This window comes from Eulemur rufifrons, chromosome 6 (assembly GCF_041146395.1).
Source record: "Eulemur rufifrons isolate Redbay chromosome 6, OSU_ERuf_1, whole genome shotgun sequence".
NCBI lineage: Eukaryota > Metazoa > Chordata > Mammalia > Primates > Lemuridae > Eulemur > Eulemur rufifrons.
This window is the reverse complement of record NC_090988.1, coordinates 87,236,603-87,257,049: the sequence shown is the minus strand read 5'-3', so window position 1 is coordinate 87,257,049 and position 20,447 is coordinate 87,236,603. Positions and strand designations below refer to the sequence as shown.

Genomic DNA, 20,447 nt, shown 5'->3' with positions numbered 1-20,447 from the left:
AGAAATCACTGGCAAACAGAAGAATCATACAAAGCAGGTTCCATGAAGAAATGAAATGCTCATCAGACCCAGAAGCTGTAGTCACTTAAATCCAGCTCAAACTGGTGCAGGTCAAGGAAAACACTGGTGATGTATCTCACAGGCAATGCCCCCAGGCAAGCCAGTATCAGGCTGTGCATAAGAATGGACTAAAAACCTAGAGTTTGTGAACCCATCTCTCTCTCTCTCTCTCTCTCTCTCTTTCTTGGCTTTGAAGAGAAAAGAAGGGTAAGTGTTATTTTTCCTTAGTTACTTAGACTTGTCTGGAGGTTCTAGCTGGGGAGCACCTTATGTGATCTTGCCATTTGACAGCCATATACCTGTGGCCAAAGAATAATTATTCCCTAACTGAGAAGGTCACCTCCAGAGCATTAAGCTTCAGGTCTAAAACACATAAAGCAATGAGTGAGAAGGTGAACACCCACCTAGCCAGCCAGATACGAAAATAAACTCCAGAGAACAGAGCAACAGGTACCACTGCCAGATTGCTTTGAAACCCTCAGGACCATTTCTTCTGGAGATTTCTTTATTCAACTGAACTAAGGGCAAAAGAGTATTTGCTGCATCACAGTTCAGAATAAAAGGGACCAGCAGATTCCCTAGAACTTCACTGTCCAATAGCAATTAGCCACATGTGGCCATATGGATTTAAACTAAATATGAAATAAAATTAAAAGTTCAGTTCCTCCATCACTCTAGCCCCGTTTCCAACGCTCAATAGCCACATGTGCTAGTGGCTACCAGACAGCACAAATGGAGCCCATGTCCTCACCAGAAAGTTCTATTTGATGGAGCTGCCCCAGGAGGTGGCTGAGATCCAGAGCCAGGGTAAGGTTAAGAGAAGATAAGAAAGATACGGAACAGCAACCCCAGTCCATCAGGGAAACAGTTTGGATCAGCCGTGCAGACTGGTTTCTCCTTCCTGGTCAATTTCCTCCTAAATTACAATCTATTACACAATATGTTGAGTATTTACAGCCAAAAGTACTCCTTGTAGACGTTGAAACAGACTTTTAGATTCTATTCTCAGCCCTGGGCCTCAATAATTTTTCTTTTGTAAAAGTATTAATTTTCGGAAGTTATGACTTAGTGATAGCAAGATCATCAGATCATACAGAGAGCACTCTCAGTTCACCTCAACGTAAACACTATCACCATTAAAATTATTTGTGAATCAAACTTGTCTGTTTAAACAAGAGGAAGATTTATAGTCAAACCCACAGTACAAGCAGGGAAACCACCTTAACAATTAAGACTATTTGAAAATGAAATGGACTGTCTTGTGAGGTGGTGAGTTTTAACATACATCAGAAAACGTCATTAAAAAGTTACAGTGAAAGGTCATACATTAAGTTAGAGATAAATGGTCTCAAAAGGTCTTTCCGATTCATAAGACCCTGGCTGTATGATGGAGCCCATGAATGTTTCTGGAGCCTTTCTGTGAATATTTAAGTAGAGCTGATAGCACAAAGCTAGAGCTCTCCATTGTCCAGAATAATAGGCACATGAGACTCCAAGAAGGGTGAAAAGGGTGTCCGTGCAGGAGGGCGTTGAGTGTTGGAGCCCCAGACGGAAGAGGGCATTTCTGCATGGTGGGATGGGGGAGAAGATGGAACACATGAATGTCAAAGCCCTGGTGGGGTGGGAGCTTCTGCTTGGGGGAAGAGCAAGGAGGTGGACTCGTACATGGTTTCAGAGCCCTACAAGGGAGAAGGCTTCTGCACCGGGGGCAAGTGTATGGGGTAGCTGTGGCAACCCAGCATGGGATGCTGGAGATCAGGTGAGGTTAGGAGGGCATCTGGGCAGCCCAGAACAGAGGGTTAGAGCCTGGGCAGGCTGAGAAGGGTGCTCAAGTTGTGGGGAAGATGACGGCAATGACAGCATCACCCCAGTGTTGGAACCCAAGAAGTGTGAGGAGGGCATCTGTGCTGGGGGTGGGGTGAGACAGCAGCACAGTGTGGGGGTCAGAGTCTGAATGGGGATAAGGAGGGCATCTGTGCAGTGTGGGGGGCAGTGGCGGCAATAGATATTTGATTACCTATAAGAAGAGGGTTGATCAAATAAGATACTGAGGATAACGGGAGCCAGATTTCTCACGGTCAGAGAAGGCAGGTACAAATATGGAAAGAGAGAAAACCAGGATGCCCCTGCAGTGTTGGATGGAATTAGAGATACGGATATGAAGGCATGGTTTTCAATATACATAAATAGATAGATATCTATCTTATAGATGTAGAAATAAATACAGATGTTAATGTATGGTGCTCAAAGAAACTCTTGAGTAAAGAAAGACTCTGGGTTAGATTTCACTGTTAAGAAATGAAGTTCTGTTTCAGACATTGAGTTACCAGGATCACTGGATCCCCACGCTTCAGCTGCTCCATTTCATCGTAAGTGTGCAGATGTAAATGAGTCTAAAACTGTTCCCCCTGCTGCACGCTGGCTCTCCCTGACCTGACACACGGGTGATGGAGCATGGCCATTTTAGTTTTAAGCAAACAAAATTTTAAGGTCGATTTGTTTTTCTTTTAAAGACTAAAATTACTAGCTCTGACTTTCATGTTTCCTCCCAGCAGCGCTGACATCTAAGTTTAAGCAAAACCACGCTGAGAACTTGAAGCCTCCCTCAATAGTAACAGTTGTAAACTCCCAATTTAGTTCCTTTTAGAAGGAAAATGACAAGAATTCCAGCTGAGGCCAACACAGCTGTGAGAAGAAGCTATCAATAGCAACAATCCTCAGCTTCCCATTGAAAAAATACTCAGAGAGATTTAAAATAAAAACAAAAACAAAGCTCTCGCTATTCTGTGTAGCCCTCAAGAGATGTGGGAATTCCCTTAAACAGCAACTCTCACAAAGAGCAACAAACCCAAAATGCTGCCATGAGGTGGCCCACCCTGCCTTCTCCCAAGCTCCTGGAAGGGTAACGAGTCTGAAACGTGTCTTTACCTTTTTTTTTGTTTTGGGGGGGAGGCGTGGGGTTGGGGATTCTCTCTAAAAGTAACACAAGCCTGCAAGCTGGCAGGGAAATGGAGGGTGTGGGCCCAAGCCAAGTTGCAGCGATGCATCCACTGGCCAGCAGAGGTAGGATCACGCCCAATGCAGCCTTTACCTTTCCGCGCTACCCGGAAGATAAACTGGCTATTTATGGGGTTATTGAATCACAGAACTTCATAAACTAACAGAAACCTTAAAGGATCTAGTTAAAGATCTTAATTTCAAATTATATATAAAAATAGCAAAGATTAAATTGCCAAGAAAATACCACCAATCTGAAACTAAACATCTAAACATCTGAAACTAAATTACTTGAAAATGATTTTCACTGTTCGGAGTGGTTTGTTCTCCTGTGTTTCACTCTCACTAAATCTGTTCTTTTCAGTGTTTTCTTCCCTGGATTAAATCTGAAGGGAAGTAAGACTCATAAACCAACATAAGGGAGCCAGATTATATTAGCGAGAATAGATAATAAAGAGAGAGTTTAGTCTAATGGTCTCAACAAAGATGCGTTGAGAAAGACAGAGGCCCAGAGGCAGTGAGCTGTCCCCACAGACTGACTGCTCCTCACATGCTCACTCTCTGCCTTACCCCGGGTTTCTCTGACATTTGGACCCAGGAATTCGCGGTTGCGGGGGACTGCACCGTGCAGAAAGCAGTTAACATAGCAGGCCTGACTGCTGTTCTTTGAAAGGCTTGCTTGTAAGTTTGGCCCTTGGCTGGCATCTGGAAACCTGGATTTGGGGAGGGCTTCCATCATCCCCAGAACTGGTAAGAGTAGCTCACTGTGCCCAAACTGTTCGCACAATGTGGTTTATGCTGAACACGTGCTTTCCTTCTGGGAGTATGGAAGTTTGGCATGTGCCAGGCAAAGACAGCCTATACAATCAGCTCCCAAGAAAAGTCCTGGGCACTGAGTCTCTGACAAGCTTCCCTGGTTGACAACATCTCACAAGTGCTGCTGGGGGAATTAAGCAGGTCCTGTGTGACTCCACTGGAAGAGGGCACTTGGAAGCTTGTCCCTGGTTTCCCTGGACTTTCTCCCAAGCACCTTTGACCTCTCCTGACTGTGTTTTGCATCCTTCCTCTGTAATAAATCAGAGCCATGAGTACAATTATATGCTGAGTCCTGTGGGTCCTCCTGGCAAACCATAATACTGGAGGTAATCTTGGGGAGACTCTGACACACACCCCTACAATCATGACAGTCAAAAATGTCTATATATTGCCAAATGTCCCCTAGAGGACAAAATCATTCTCCCATTGAGAATCACCAACCTAGCCCAATACCTGGTCCAAATAGGCCTTCAATAAAGGCTCAACTTGAAGTGAACTGAACTAAGTAACTTCCAGAACAACTTCAGGAAAAAAAAGGAAAGAGTAAAGAAAAATTTTAATCACACAACTGACTTAACACATTAACTGCCATGTGAGTTGTATTTAACTCACGCTAGTTTTAAGCCTGGGGCCTCGTGAAGCATATGTAACTCACGTCTCTTTGCCTTGAGAGCTGTGAGAACTATTTTTCAAGTTGCATATAACCCATGCACAGAAAACAATAAAAAATAACAAATTTTTCATTAAATTAGAAAGGATTATTTTGTTCTCGAAGTTTTTATTCTATTTTCGTAATAAAACACCATGGCCCCAAGGAAAAATTTTTTTTTCTAGTATGGCAGTCAATGTGTTAAATCTAAGTAAATACAGAAGCAGCAAGCAGAGAAGTAATTCTTTCCTCACGTACTACAGTTATTTACATCTCATGATACGTAAATATGCCAAATTAAGATCCTATGCACATGACAGAAACTTGTACTGCCCCAAAAGATACCAGCTGGGCCCACATAGATTACCCCTTCTCAATTATAAAAATCTAACTTCAAAACAGGGCACTGAACTATATCAGTTTCTCTAGTCTATGGTTTCTCCGTAAGAATTACTTTTACATTTTCATTTGATGGTAATCAAAAAAATTAGTATATGCATATTTTTGCTCGCATTTAATGATGAATACTGCTAAAAAAAATTCAGTGTCCAAGTTTGCATTTAGTGGGCTAAAGAGATGAAAGGAAGACAAAATGTAAATCATATAAAGCAAGTGTAATAAAATGCAAATAGAATCTAGGTGGTGGGTATAGATAATGTTCACTATAAAATTTTTTAAACTTTGCTGTCTGCTTAGAAATTTTCATAATAAAATGTTGGAAAAAATATAAATGATGCATCAGTACCATATAAAGATAAATGATGTCACAAATGCTATATAAAGGGAAGCTTCCTAGTGGTTCAAGTTGAAAACGTGGTAAGGAAAAGTACTTATCACCCAGCATGCAACAATATAAGCACACCAATCCTAATGAATCTGTAATTAACTCCATATTCACCTTAAAGATACAATTCCATTTCAAAGAAACAGCCTCAGCTATCAAATTTAATTATGCTAATCTGAATGTTATTAGCTTTGTAGATGTTTGTATTTAATTTGTAAATTTGTTTCAGTTTTGTAGTTGTATAAGCACAAGGAGTTGAGTTTTTTTTTATTTATACCTACTGAAGTTACATTGTAACAAAAATAATTAAACTGCAAGGGGCCTTGAATAGTCAGAAAAACCTTGAAAAAGAAGAATAAAGTTGGAGGACTCACACTTACATACTTCAAAACTTAACACAAAGCTGCAGTAATCAAGGCAGTGTGGTACTGGCACAGAATGGATATATAGACCAATAAATTATAATTGAGAATCCAAAAGTAAACCCATTTATTTATGGTCAGTTGATTTTCAACTAGGGTGCCAACACAATGGAAGAAGAATAGTCTTTTCAATAAGTGGTGCTGAGACAACTGGACAGTCACAAGCAAAAGAGTGAACTTGGATCCTACTTTATACTGCATACAGAAATTAACTCAAAATAAACCATAAATCTAAATGTAAGAGCTAAAGCTATAAAACTCTTAGAAGAAAACATAAGTATAAATCTTCATGTCCTTGGATTAGGAAATGGTTTCTTAAACATGACACCAAAAGTGCAAGCAACCAAAGAAAAAATAGATAAATTTGACTTCATCAAAATTGGGGAACTTTTGTGCACCAGAGGACACTATCAAGAAAATGAAAAGCAATTCATAGACTAGGAAAAAAGTATTTGCAAGTCATATATCTGATGAAGGTCTAACATCTGGGATATATAGAGAATTTTTATAGCTCTACAATAAAAAGATAACCCAGTTTAAAAATAGTCAAATGATCTGAATAGACATTTCTCCAAAGAAGTTGTACAAATGGCCAATAAGCACATAAAAAGATACTCAACATTAGTCATTAGGTAAATGAGATACTATTAATACTTCACATCTACTAGGACGGCTAGAATCAAAGACATAGACAATAACAAGTGTTGGCGAGGAAGTAGAGAAATTCGATCCCTCATACATTGCTGGTGGGAATGGTGCTGCCACTTTGGAAAAGTCTGGCAGTTCTTCAAAATGTTAAACATAGAATTACCATATGACCCAGCAATTCTACTCCTAGGTATATACTAGGAGAACTGAAAACACAGGTTTATACAAAAACTCGTATAAGAATGTTCATAGCAGCATTATTCATAATAGCTAAAAAGTGGAAATAACCCAAATTTCCATCAACTAACGAATACATGAACACAATGTGGTACATCCATATGATGACATATTATTCAGCCAAGAAAGAACTGAAGGACTGATTCCAAGCTACAACAAGGATAAACCTTGAAAACGTTATGTTAAGTTAAAGAAGACAGATATAAAAGGCCATTTATTGTATGATTATATTTATGGGTAATGTCCAGAATAGGCAAATCTGTGCAGAAAGAAAGTGGATTAATAATTGTTGCCAGGGGCAGAGATAAAGAGTGACTGCTAATGGGTACGAGGTTTATTTGTGGACCAATGCAATGTTCTGGAATTAGGCAGTAGTGCTGATGATAGCCCCACAACTTTGTGAATATACTAAAAAACCACTAAATTGTACATACTACAAGAGTGAATTTTATGGTATATAAATTAATGTCAATTAAAAAATAAAATAAATTAAGTCAACTCTGGGAGTCTACTAAATGAGAAAAATCCAAGAAGATGATCTAAGTAACAAGTTCATGAACCATTCAGTTTTTCTTTGCACTTGCCTAAGGATAGAGAAAAAAATGTCTCAAATTCACCTGGATTTTATACATTGTCTAAATAACAGAATTTGCTAACAAATGGCTAATCTAAGTTTCAGAATTTGGTTCCAGGCCACTCCGTTGCTCTAGGCTGGGCAACAGAGTGAGACTCTGTCTCAGAAAAACAAACAAACAAAAAAAAGACATTTTAGGGAGTTTGGGCTTTATCCTAAGGGCAATGTGAAACCAAGGAGCAGACCAAAGAGTAGCAAAGCTAGAGGCAGAGAACCAAATAGTACGCCATTTCTACAATCCAACGGAGGGATGGCAGTCACCTGGTCTAGGGCAGAGGTAGAGGAGACAGCAGACAGATGTAAGAAATATTTAGAATATAGAATCAATAGGACTTATAATTTTGATATAGGAAGTAAAGAAGAGGAAGGAGTTAAGCACGCCACATAGATTTCTGGTTTGGAAAACTTGGCAGATAGCACTGTGAACTTACTGAGACAAAGAACGCTGTAGGATAAACAGGACTGGATTGGGGGTCGGAAAGACGGGAGCCTCAAGCACCCTGGCCTATAACTGAAGCTTCAATTACTGCGATACCCACCACACTAAACCTCACAGCACCTAACAGATTCTGTAAAGGCACAGCTGGCTGTCCTGAATGCACCTTACCCTGGTCCCTTCTCTGGAAGATCCACCTCAGCTGACAGTGGACTATAGACAGGAATGCTGACATCGTAGCCTTGCCGGTAAGTCCACGTAGAAAAGCCGCCACCAGCCAACAGGGCCCTGGAAGCAAAGGATTTTGTCAAACAATGAGAAAGAAACAAGGTCCTCATTCTGATAGGTTCTGTGTAAAGTGAATTATTGAATCTTAATCATAATATCAACAACAGCTAATGTTACTGAGTCACTTTCCTATAAAGACACGGTGCTAAATGTTTTACATTCACATCTCCCAGACATCCCAGCTGCATTCTTTTTTTTTTTTTTTTCTTTTTTTTGAGACAGAGTCTCACTCTGTTGCCCAGGCTAGAGTGAGTGCCGTGGCGTCAGCCTAGCTCACAGCAACCTCAAACTCCTGAGCTCAAGGGATCCTCCTGTCTCAGCCTCCCAAGTAGCTGGGACTACAGGCATGTGCCACCATGCTCGGCTACTTTTTTCCATATATATTTTTAGCTGTCTATATAATTTCTTTCTATTTTTAGTAGAGATGGGGGTCTCGCTCTTGCTCAGGCTGGTCTCAACTCCTGAGCTCAAACGATCCGCCCACCTTGGCCTCCCAGAGTGCTAGGATTACAGGCGTGAGCCACCGCGCCCGGCCCCAGCTGCATTCTATTCCTGAATTACCACCCTTCCCCAGGTCCTAAACAGTCTTTCCTTACTTCCCATTTGTTAAAACACATCATAGCCCAGAAGACACCCTATAGACAGCCCCTCTGCTACCTCATTCAGATCCCATTCACCTCTCCCCAGTCATACCTCAACCTTAAGCACATTTACAGTAACAGGAATAATAATAGGTTTGCATAGGAAGACTAGCCTGGGGCAGTCATTTAGCAACCCAGTGACTGAAATCCCAGGAGACAATGGGCTGGGAAGTATCACATCTCACATCTCATACCACAGCCTCTCTCCAATCCTTGCCCCAAGCAGTTCTTTCCACTCTCGTTCCAGAGCTAAACGTCAATCACAGCCCCTACCAGCTCTCACTGTCCAATCCAGCTACACAGTCTTATTAACCTAATTCCCTATACAGGCAGCAGAATCCAGAATTGGACGCTTTGTGCTTCCTTGCAGTTTGTTTGTGCTAGATTTTATTCTCCTTAATTAGAAAACAGTGACCACACTGGTTTAATTGGATCCAGCAAGTAGTACAACAACACTTCATCCGAGAAAAGAAGCAGGTGTATATCATACTGACTTTTACTGTTATTCTGTCCCTGGGGCCCCAAACCCATCGAAATCACTTTCTGGGGCAGAGTTTTGCCAGTTGCACGCACTGTAAAGTCTGATCCAAAATGTCTCAACTGAGAAACCACATTTTTGCAGTATTGATTGCTACCAATCCCCTCCCTGCCCTGATGACAACCGACATTCCCTTCTAACATGACCAGTTTAAGTTCAAAGATTTTCAAACCACCCCTGGAAATCCCACTCTGTTTGTTTAAGCTTTATGAAACCAAGAACTGGTGAGTGAGGTAATGTGCAGGCTAAAAACCTCTCCAGCTGCCAGTGTACTCTGTAAAATGTAATGATTATCCTTAGCACCACCATACGGTCTTATTTTTCCTGATTAGCATGCAGCACGGCATCCATCCAACGTGAATTTGGGTGGGTTCCATGACCATGATGGCAAGCAGACTCTGTACGGGCCCCACGGCCTATGTGCAGAGCGGCAGCCACGGATCCCATATACAGGCACCAGGCAGGCCAGGTAAGCCAGGGCCGCGGGTGATTAGGCTATTACACCCACAGCCCCAGAGGACAAGCGTGTGCGTATGCAAAGAGAAAGGAAGCAGGTGTATATCACACCAGCTTTTACTGTTATTCTGTCCCTGGGGCCCCAAGCTTGTTATCCTGTTCTGGAGGGGGGTGGGGTGTAAGGTGGCTGTTCTGCAGTGGCAGCAGGAAAGCGGCAATCTGAAGCGTGCAGAAAATCATACACGTGCGATCCCCATTGGCGATCTCAGAAAGAACCATGACTGCAATTAGGCGAACTGCAAACTGGCCTCACACCCGCCCTGCTACTGACAAGACTTCAACTTTAAGTTACTGCATCTTCTTCCGCTCAGGTTTCCATTACATTATAAAGGAGAAAATATTGTAAGCATCCCTTGCTTTACAGAACACGTGTTTTGCATTGACTGAAAAGTGAATTTCTGAGCAGCACATTCTGTTTTCCCATTATGTATCCCAAAATCAGAGATCAGTTCCAAAGTTGCAAGCGACTGAATAGAAAACTTGCAGCTAAAAAAGTATTAATATGATGATCAGATCACGCCAGGCCAAGTATGACAAAACTAGAAGCGGTCGCCAGCATTTTTAGCACTTTGCAGGGCTCCCTGACTCCAGGACACCTCGGTCACTCAGCTTCCTCCCCGTGGCCTCTCCACCGTCCTACTCCATTCTTCTCATATTTTCTCACAGTTCTCCCCCTTCTGCTATCTGAGCATTCACAGAGCCTAAACTCGGTCATGCTGCAAGTTTGTCCTTTGCTTTCCTTTACCATGCATGTTATCAGGCCTGCAAATTCCTCAAATATAAAGCTTCAGCTTTTGCAAAAAACAAAACTAAAAAAGACCTGGCCAATTCTATTGGCCACCCTCATTTGTTCACTGAGGCAAACTGCAAAACGATATTTATGAGACAGGTGAATTTGAGCAATGGCTAGATATCTGGTGAATACTTGGTGACATTAAAGAACTGCTATTAATTTTCTTGGGTATGATAATAGTATTGTAGTTAGTTATGTTTTTTAAAAAACCGTATCATGCAGAGAGTCACAGGGCAATATTTACAGATGTAATGATATAACGTCTGTGATTTGTTTTTAGATAATTTAGTTGGGGTGGGGAGCCGATCATGGTACAGATGAAACAAGACTGGCTTCAAGTGATGATTACTGAAGCTGGACCGTGGGTACACAGGGTTTAGTCTCCCTTCTTTGTACAGGTTTGAAATTTTCTGTAGCAAGTTTAAATAAATAAATATACACCTACACAAAGGTAGAATTTTTTTTTATTTCAAAATATTAACGGGGTACAAAAGTTTTAGTTACATGGATACGCTCTATAATGCTGAAGTCGGGGCTTTCAGTGTGTCCACCACCAGGACAGTGTTCATTGTACCCACAAAAGTAGAAATTTGTGAGAGATACGTGCAAAGAAAGGATAAAAATTCAAGGTAGTGACAATATCACAGAACATATCTGAGGAAAATGACATCAGTTAAGTAAGGCATTAAAGAGGTATAACATGCTCCCACTTAAGTTAAAATTAAGATGTGTATGTGTATGTGTGTGTTTGTGTCTAACTCCACAGAAAAAAGACCAGAAAAATATACAGTATTGTTACATTTTACTCTTTATACACTTGCCTACTATTCAACTCTTGTACAAAGAATAGATATGCATATCACATATATGATTTTTAAACATTAAAAGAGAAATAAAAACAGATTTAAGCAGCATGAAAAACAGATTCACTGAGCAGACATTTCCCTTTAGTCTGGGTCCTTGCATTTCTTTGAGTAAAATAATTTTTAAGTAATCACACCTATGACTTTAGACTTAGGAGATCTTAAAGCAGTCTAATCTAGCCCACCTGTTTCCTGATTTCTAAACAATCTCACTTGCAGTTTCTGCTAAAATCATTCTACATTCATAGTTCTTGCCTCCTGAACCCAGGAGCAAGGACAAAGGATAAGAAAAATTAACAAACAAACCTACTATTCCTTACCCCAACCAGAAGGCCACCTAGGTTTCAAAATGAAATTTCCTACAAGCAAAGATAAAGGAGGACTATATGGTGATTCATTACTTGCTATCGGATCGCCTATAATCACTTCCAAAAATACGTGAATAGGAAAAACAATTTAACCTTCCTGATCCTTAACACCTAAACACTAGCAAGAATCAAACCTTCTCCTGTCTACTTGACACCTTCCTACAGAGAAATGAAACCCCATTTAACATGTGCACTCGATAAAAATGAAATCCATCTCCCATGCAAATACATATGCCAAAATGTCAACAAAAAAATGCTCCAATCAGAAAGAAGCCCTTCTGAAAAGAAACCCAGAACAGGAGGTGAAGACATTGCATTCCTAACAGCTCTTTTCCTTCCCTTCTCTGTTCTCTGAAGTATTTAACTTCCCCAGAACAACCAAATCCATAAAAAGTAGCCTACTCAGAAACAAACACAGCTTCGCTGGGCCTGAGAGCCATCAAATCCAGGATCACCCTGCGTTTATCCTATAGCATTTGTGCAGCTAGACTGCCCTCTATTGTCCACAATGGTTTCTACACCAACACTGAGAGGTGGTCCTGGGGCGGTTGTCTCTTCTAGTGATAATTGTATTTCCAGACAGAAACTCAAAACTGACTCTAGATAATCACTTAAAGCAAGGAGGGTTTAGGTTTAATATTCTGTGGGGAAAACTACTAAGTGTAGATTTTCATAAATGGCAATGTTAGCCTCTAACTAGTTGAGAACACAGCTGTTCTCAGGCTGATACCTTAGGCTGTTACCTTTTTCAGTGACAATGATGTCAGTTTAACATCAGCTGTAATAAGACTAGTGATAAATGAGTTCATACTCTTTTAACACTTCTATACGTTGAGTATTGCCCAGGACCCTTATCTAGAGCCCACACTTTCTGGTTTCCTCAATGCCTTGAACCAAGGTCCCTTAAATAGTACCTCATTCCAGAGCTTTCCAAGAAGCCTCTGGCCAAAGTGGTTCAGTCAGTGTATGGAAGGGCAGATAAATATAGTAAGTGAACTCAAAGTCACAATCATCAATCATGGCCATCCCATACCACATCTGCCTATTTGGTAGGTTTTACTTAAAGGAGAGAAGGCAGCAGGAGGGGGGTTGGCGGGGGCCTGGGGGGAAGGTTATGAAGGAAGGCAGGGAGGGAGGGAAGGAGAGAGGGAGGGGGGACAGGAGGGAAGCACCCTACTGGCCGAAACAACAGAGAGGAAATGATCATCAGAGTGCCCTCATTTCCCCCTACATTATAGGCTTTAGGTATCATTTTAACACATCCATTCCCTCTTCGCTCAGTAAGCTGTGGGTCTACTTTCAGCAAACACTCCTAAATTCAGACAGAGCTGACACAAGCCAGTCATGAACCAGTCCTTGGGGACTGGGAATGTTACCCTCAAAAGCCCAGACTAAGAAAACAGTTTTTTAGAGGCTATGCTAGGACATAAGCTTTTTAACTGGTTTTCCAAAACAGATTTAAGCAGATCTGAACAATTCTATGTCTTAAGGAGGGAAACACCTAGGACAATTTTCTAGTTTAATAAGCAATTCCTATCACAAAGTGTGTCCCAGTAGGCTTAAGAATATAATTTCACATGAACGAAAGGATCTTGCATTTACTTAACCCTCAGGGACAGCCCCAAATATGCCTACCTGTCTCTGGGGACATCCAGGGCCGTGTTATAATCTGGGGGACCTCCAGGCAGCATGTTGAACAGCAGGTGATTTGTACCTCGATCCCACCTATCAAGAAATTAAACATGTAGGAGAATTCATGTGTCAGCTAAGAAAAAACAAGAGTCAGTTACTGGACAACAAGTAGCAAGTATCCCTAACCCCAAATAGGGCCACTTCTTAGGTACGCAAAGTAAATTCCTGGAAATCCCAACAGTACATCAGATACTAAATATCAGTCTGGCTCCTTGAAAGAAAAAAGTGAATGAATATATACTTCAAGCTTGTCCACTATAGAACTGTTCCTAATAATAACAAACTGAAAACTACCTAAATGTTCACCATTTGGTTAAAGAAACAAAAAAATAAATAAAATATAAAAGGCTGGCTAAATATATTATGAAACATCCACAAAATGGAATACTATACAATCCTTAAAATTATATAGTAAAAGAACATGAAATTATTCAGAAATATATTCATGCTATGTTAAGGGAAAAAGGCAGCCAGAGCATGTACCATGTGATCCTGTTCTTGCCAAAAAAGTTCATATACATGCAAGTATATCTATATTTTCTTATACAAAAATGACTGAAAACCAACATAAAATATCAATAACGTTTATCTCTCATAGGCAGGATTTCAGAATAAATCTTACATTCTTCTTTTTGCCTACCTGTATTTTATAGTGAACATGTATTACGTAAGTAATAAGATGAGGGGGAGTGTATTCAGATTTAAAAGGAGAAGTATGGAAGAGGGGCCACCCTTATTTTGTAAACTCTACGAAGTCGGGAAGCCAGAGCAGCAGCACCAGAGACAGCGGATTTCAGGGGTACAGAGGCCGGATGCTCACACACAGGCCTCGTGCTACAAGTCAGTCGCTCATACATACCCCCTCCTATCGGGAAGCCAACTCAAGAGCGGAAACATTCCTATCTTTCTCCTTCCCTTTAGTTCCCTGAAGGGCCATTCAAATACCTCTGGGGCTCTGTATAAGCGTGAGTTACCTAGAGAGCTGGGCCAATGCTTGCGCTGTCTCCTTGATGCGCAGTGCGTTCTGGTTAAGCACATCGATGGAGGGAACAAACAGGCAGGCCCGGCTGATGTCATCAGTATAGTAGTCACTGTCTGAGATGGCCGTGAGCAGTTCATTATACTCCCGGGAGATGGTGTTGCTGACTGGGACACCAAAGTCATCCACATACTTTTTCAGAGAATAGATATAGACCTTTATTTTGTTCTTTGGGTTGAAGCCACACCGGTAGACATCAAAACACGTGTGCATTCTGCAACTGAGATCCCCCCGCTCTGGGATGGGACTATCAGCCGGCAGCCTGACCACGGGCACATCGCGAACACTGCGCTTCTCTGCATTCCAGTCACTCGAGGACTCGATGGAATGGGGCCAGAACTGAAACATGCCAGTGGCGATGAGGCCCAGGAGGACAATGGAAAAGAGGGTGATGTAGTAGATTCGGTGCTTGGTCTTCATTCTTGGGATGAGGGCAGGACCCCGGATATTATACTTGACCGACGCACACATAATGACACAGACAGCCTCTTCCTCACACTCCTGGTCATGAGGGAGAGAAACAAGAAAAATCAAGTATCTAGGGTGGCAAATGACACGTGAGAGGCCTGTTCGACTTTTAACCTACCTACTTCTTTCCCCTGAGTGGTTGGATGGAATAACAAAGGAGGATTTTTGACATTTCTTATAAATATATACAAATATATATTAATAATGTATTTGTACACATGAATATATATGGTATATGATATAATTTAATATTTAATACCAAGTATAAATAATTAATGTAAATATTGATATATTACATAAAATATAACTGTACCCTATAAATATATATTTGCTTAAATCATAAGCTGGCAAATGTGGGGGTCTAGGAAGAGGGGCACCAACCAAGGAAGAAAAATCAGAGTGGAAAAGCTAAAGAGAGTTATTTTGTTTTTATTTTGAAACATTTGCCTAACATAGAATGATGATTCATCTGGACAAACTGATGCTTGGTTATTCTAAAATCTGTTTTCATTCATTTATTCATTCAAACCATTACGGAGCACCTACCATGCACTGTGAAGGAAACAAAGACGAAAGCAAAGACCCTACTCAGAGGAACTTACTACATTCTAATGAGGGCGAGAAGACAGACAAAACCATACCAAAATGCAGAATGTAAAGAACAGCACTAGGAAAGTATAATAAAGTGCAAATAGGTATCAATAAGAAAAGATATATCTTTAATCTTAAAATATATATTGATGTTTTATAATGAAGGTGATAGTTGGCAAATTGAGATGGAAGGAAGAAAGGAATGGGGCAGGAGAGACAAAGGGAGGTAGGAAGGGAAAGAGAGGGAAGAGAGAAGAGGAAGAGGGAAGGTGGGAAGGAGGAAAAGGCCAAGGTGGTAGATCCATTTCCAAAGATGAACAGCAACAATTCTCCCCATCCATGAATGTGCATAATACTTTTCCAATTAAAAGAATATACATCTCTTCCCTCTGAACCTGGCCTAGCTTTGTGATTTGCTCTGACCAGGAAAATGTGGTTGAAGTGACATTCTGGGACTTTTGAGCCCAGGTCTTGAGAGACCCTATAGCTTCTGCCTTGGTCCTCTTGGATCCCAGCTGCAATGCTGTAAGGACGCTCGCGGTGCTCCCAGTGGAAGGGAACCTCAGGGAGACTCCAGCCCAAACCACTGGTGCAGAGATGAGCCATCCCCAAGAAGCTCCACATAGATTGCATTACCATGAGCAAATAAATGATACGTTGTCGACTTTTTAAGCCACTGTGTTTTGGGGTGGTTTGTTACACAGCAACAGATAAATGAAAAGGCCAATAAGCATCACTAACTGAGAAATTTAAAAAAATTTTTAATCCTCCTCTGAAAATGTAGAGTTCCCCTGTAGACCACAATTTAAGGTCCTTTTCAAACAAACCTCCCCCATCTGATGCCTAGATACTGTGTGGGGAGGGCAGAGCCTTGAGTGTGGTTGCTCAAGGCTCTCATCTGTCACAGACTTAGCAAGTCACTGCAACCAGTTACTCTGGCATTCCACATGTCAAAGTCCCAATCTACAAAATGCTCACATTCTACTCACTGATCTTTCAGGAAAGCTATTAATATAAAGGGAAACAACTGAAAAGCTCATAGACCATCGTACAGTTTATCAACTATCTTCACTGCAGATAAATGGAGCTCTCCCCGTCACTCCCCACCAGGTACAACTGCTTCTTGTCCAGCTAGCTAAGTACCACCAAGCCTTGGATGTTGCTATCATGGTCAGCTTTTTGGGTAAAATGTGCTGAACAGCCATCAATAATTTCAAGTTGTATCTCTCTGAGACCATGAACAGGAACATCTCAAGGAATTTGCTTGTCACTGACTCACATATGAAAGTTCATACATTTTTACCTTAAAGATTATCACTTTTGGGGTACACACATCAGCCACTCAATATATGCTAACTGATCTATGACAGAAATGTGGGCATGCAAGTTACTTTACCCTGTCTGTATTCCAACAGCCAGCAGAATGCTCCCTCCTGCTCCCACCCCCTAACACCTCCAGGCCCACCCTATGGTGGGTCACGATTTCCTGGTTGTGAGCCCGGCCCTGCTGCCCATTATGGGTACTATGTCTACCGTGTCTCTGATAATTAATTGCCACCACCTGTCCTCTGGTAGTGTAGACTCTTGTCATCCTCAATGATACATGGGAACCCAGTTCCATGGTAACATCTCCTAAAGTCAACCTTGGCCTACAAAGGACAGCTAACACTGAGCTTCTCAAAGATACTGGTCCCCTCACTGGGCATTCCGTGTTCCCAGAGTGAAGGGAATGGCCCCTCCCAGGAACACAGGCAAGTGGTGCATCTCTGGCTTTAGTAATAAAGCTATTTAAAATCTCTAACTCCCTAATAAATCTATTTAAAATCTCCACCTCCCTGAATCTTTTGATTCCTTCCTCAGTACTCTGCCAAAAGAGCTCTGATACCTCCACCTCATTTATTGCAGGCCAGGGTTTCCTGACCTCAGCACCATTGATATTTAGGGCCAGATAATTCTTTTTGTGGGAAGCTATTGAGTACAACGTAAGCAGTTGAGTAGCATCCCTGGCCTCTACTCAGTAGAAGCCAAAAGCAACCCCCAGTTGTAACAAACAAAAGCAAATCTAGACATTGCCAAATATCCCATGAGGAGGCAGCATCACCCCTCCCCACCCCTGGCTGAAAACCACTGGTATCGACCATTGTCACATCCAAGCTTCAGGAGCCTGCTCTGCAGCATATCAGGACCAGGTCCAGTTGTCCTCGCCAGGTCATTAAATCCTGAACCATGAGAATGCTCCTGTGGCAATAGATTCTCTCCTATTCACCTGTATATTCCACCACTCCCCCCACGTTGGGTCTAACACCCTCAAGATTCACTCCCTCACGAGTTGCTCCCGTCCCTGCTGGTCCACGTCAGCCAGGTCCTACAACTAACCCTTCCAGGGACTGCGCTTCCCCTCTCAGGCAATGCTGAGACCTAAGGCGAGGTGGAGGCAGACCTTGAGGAGGACAAGCATCATCTTGCAAGGTACTGCCTCAACTGAGGGCTTTGCATAGTGTCCTGCAAAGAGAGGCTGCTCTCCTCTACAACAGACAAGTGGATACCTCTGCAGCCCAGAGGATCTAAAGAAACCTGAGAGCTCAAAGTTCTCAGTGCCTCCATCCAAATATCTTCACCCCAGGCCTCAGGGTCTCACTTCTTCCCATCATTGCCCTGACTTTAGGCAACCTGTCAAGGCTATGCATTTAGCTTCCTTTGCAGTTCTGCCACAATTATGATTAAATTCTGGGCCTGAGCTTCAACACAATCTGCCCTCAGCTGCCAGAGATGCTCCCATGAAGCATTCGGTCTTTCACAGTGTGCCCTGAATTGATGGGCTGCCTGCTCTGAGCCTGGCATTCTCTTGCCTAAAGGCTTCTATGGGCGATAACAAGAGCCAGCCAACTCCATTGTCTTTATCATCACCATCATCCATACACTGCTCAAGCGCTAGAGCTTCTATACTAACCAGTGCTTTTCCTTCTACCTGACTCTCATCCCAACCTACCAACTGTGATGCTAGAAAGTACCAGGAGGTATCAACACCTCACTTAACACTAGCAAAGGGGTCCTTATTGCCAACTGACAGTGAGTGATGTCAGTTTCACAATATCATTCTCGGGGCCTGTTCCAGAGCCACTTCTAGCACCAGCTGTCTTAGTCTGTGCTCTGCCAAATAAGAAAAAACAGTTTGGGATAAGGTAGTTTGCAGAAGGTGAATCCAGAAAACCAGAGGGAGTACGGAGAAGAGTCAGGGAAGAATGGAAAGCCACCAGGGTGCATAACTGAGCTGGTTATCAGACTGAACTGGGCAAGCAGGGTTCAGTCCTGCTAGGATCCCTCTTATGAACCACGTAGAACACACCTCAAAACTGTCCCTTTGAAGGATAGGAAGCCATGGCATTCATCTACCAATGCTCATCCCCTGCCGGTTGAGGGACACCCCCAGACACGTAAACTCCTCCACATTTCTGAGGTATGCCTACACAGGCTAAGCAAGCTCCCGTGAATCTATATCAAACTCTGAGAAATAAAAGCTAAGAAACATGGCAAGCACTTGGAGTAGAATAAACACTCTTAATATAAGAAATGGGGGGCAAAGAAAAGGAAGAGAAATGAAAAGGAAAAAGCTCCTTACTAAGCAGTGTTTCAGAAATACGGAATCTTCTCTGTGAACATACACATCACCTTTTATTCACTTCATTGCAGCCCTTGCCACGTTACATTAACTAATTTAATATTTGCAAGTCTGTCTCTTCAGCTGGTTGTGATTTTCTTGTAATCCAAGTTTTTCATCTTTGCTCAGGATTCCCAGCATCTAATACCAAGTCTAGAACACACTTAATATAAACATAAATGTTTACTGAATAAATGAATATCACCATCCTTCCCAGTTACATCAGTACACACATTTTTCAGCCTCCAAGTTTTGAATTATTATTATATGGTGATGACATCTGATTGTTTTTCCTGAACTGGAAGGAGTTTCCAAAGAGGGAAAAGTGGCTAGCCACTTCCTTAGACTCTGAATTTTCTGTACCCATCCCTGAACACCCTCCTTTCCTACCGCCTCTCACACATGACACATCCAAAGAGTGCCTTTATTCTACCCACCCTTGCCTTTACACAAAACTGTACCCCTACTGTAAAAATTCCAGCCTGGGCTGAACTGACAGTGCTCCTGACTCTGGACACTGTGACCTCACCTCGGTACCACACGGAACCAATCCTCCCAGAACAGTTTCGCACAGTGAAGCACAGAAAGATGGATACCTCCCAACTCCATCATCCAAGGAAACAAGTAATAATCTTTCCATCCAAAGAGGACACTCCCTGCCAGTAAGAAGTTAAAAATCCCACAAGAGGCCAAACTGAATCTTCCACTAATAAATGTTTATTTCATATAACACCATAACCTGGATCAAAACAAGAATTTCAGCTTTATCCTCTTGAAACACATCAAACCTGTCCCAGCAAAACACTGGAATCATCTGGCTAGCTGTCAAGCACTGAGTCACTGGAAAAATCTTTTAACCCCAATCTATTATGAGGATGAGATGCATTTTCTGTTCCTGGAATTATTTATTCCTTAAAATTTGCCTGAATAACCTTTCCTTGGTGCTTCAGGTTATATCAGATCCACTTAGTCCAATGTTTCAAGTCACAATTTCTTGTCTTCTTAACCTTTTTAGAGGAGCCCCACAACTGAACTCCCGGGGCCACTGCTACACTGGATCTTAACTGTTCCTGAAAACAAAGGAACTAAATATTAGCAAAAGCAGGAAAATCCACAATTCATTGCCTTACTTGATAGGATTCTTTATAATTAAAGTTACACTATGGCTAAACACCCCTAAAAATGGTTTTAAATAAAAAAAAAAACTGTGCCTTTTTAATTATGGGAGTTATACTATAATTAATGCAATGAATCTCATTAAATAACTAACTAAACTTCACTGAGCACTTACTACATGCCAGGGTCTGTT

The 20,447-nt window shown here is 41.8% G+C and overlaps 1 protein-coding gene across 1 annotated transcript in view; it reads right to left on the bottom strand.

Moving 5' to 3' along the window:
- EXT2 (exostosin glycosyltransferase 2) overlaps positions 1-20,447 on the bottom strand; it is a 124,143-nt gene that overhangs the window by 102,553 nt on the left and 1,143 nt on the right. Inside the window, exons 2-4 of the mRNA XM_069471268.1 lie at positions 14,357-14,922; positions 13,326-13,415; positions 7,855-7,971 (exon numbers count right to left, since the gene is read on the bottom strand). Of these exons, the coding sequence (XP_069327369.1) occupies positions 7,855-7,971; positions 13,326-13,415; positions 14,357-14,892 (743 nt within the window). The 5' untranslated portion in view covers positions 14,893-14,922. The remainder of the gene's footprint in view (positions 1-7,854; positions 7,972-13,325; positions 13,416-14,356; positions 14,923-20,447) is intronic.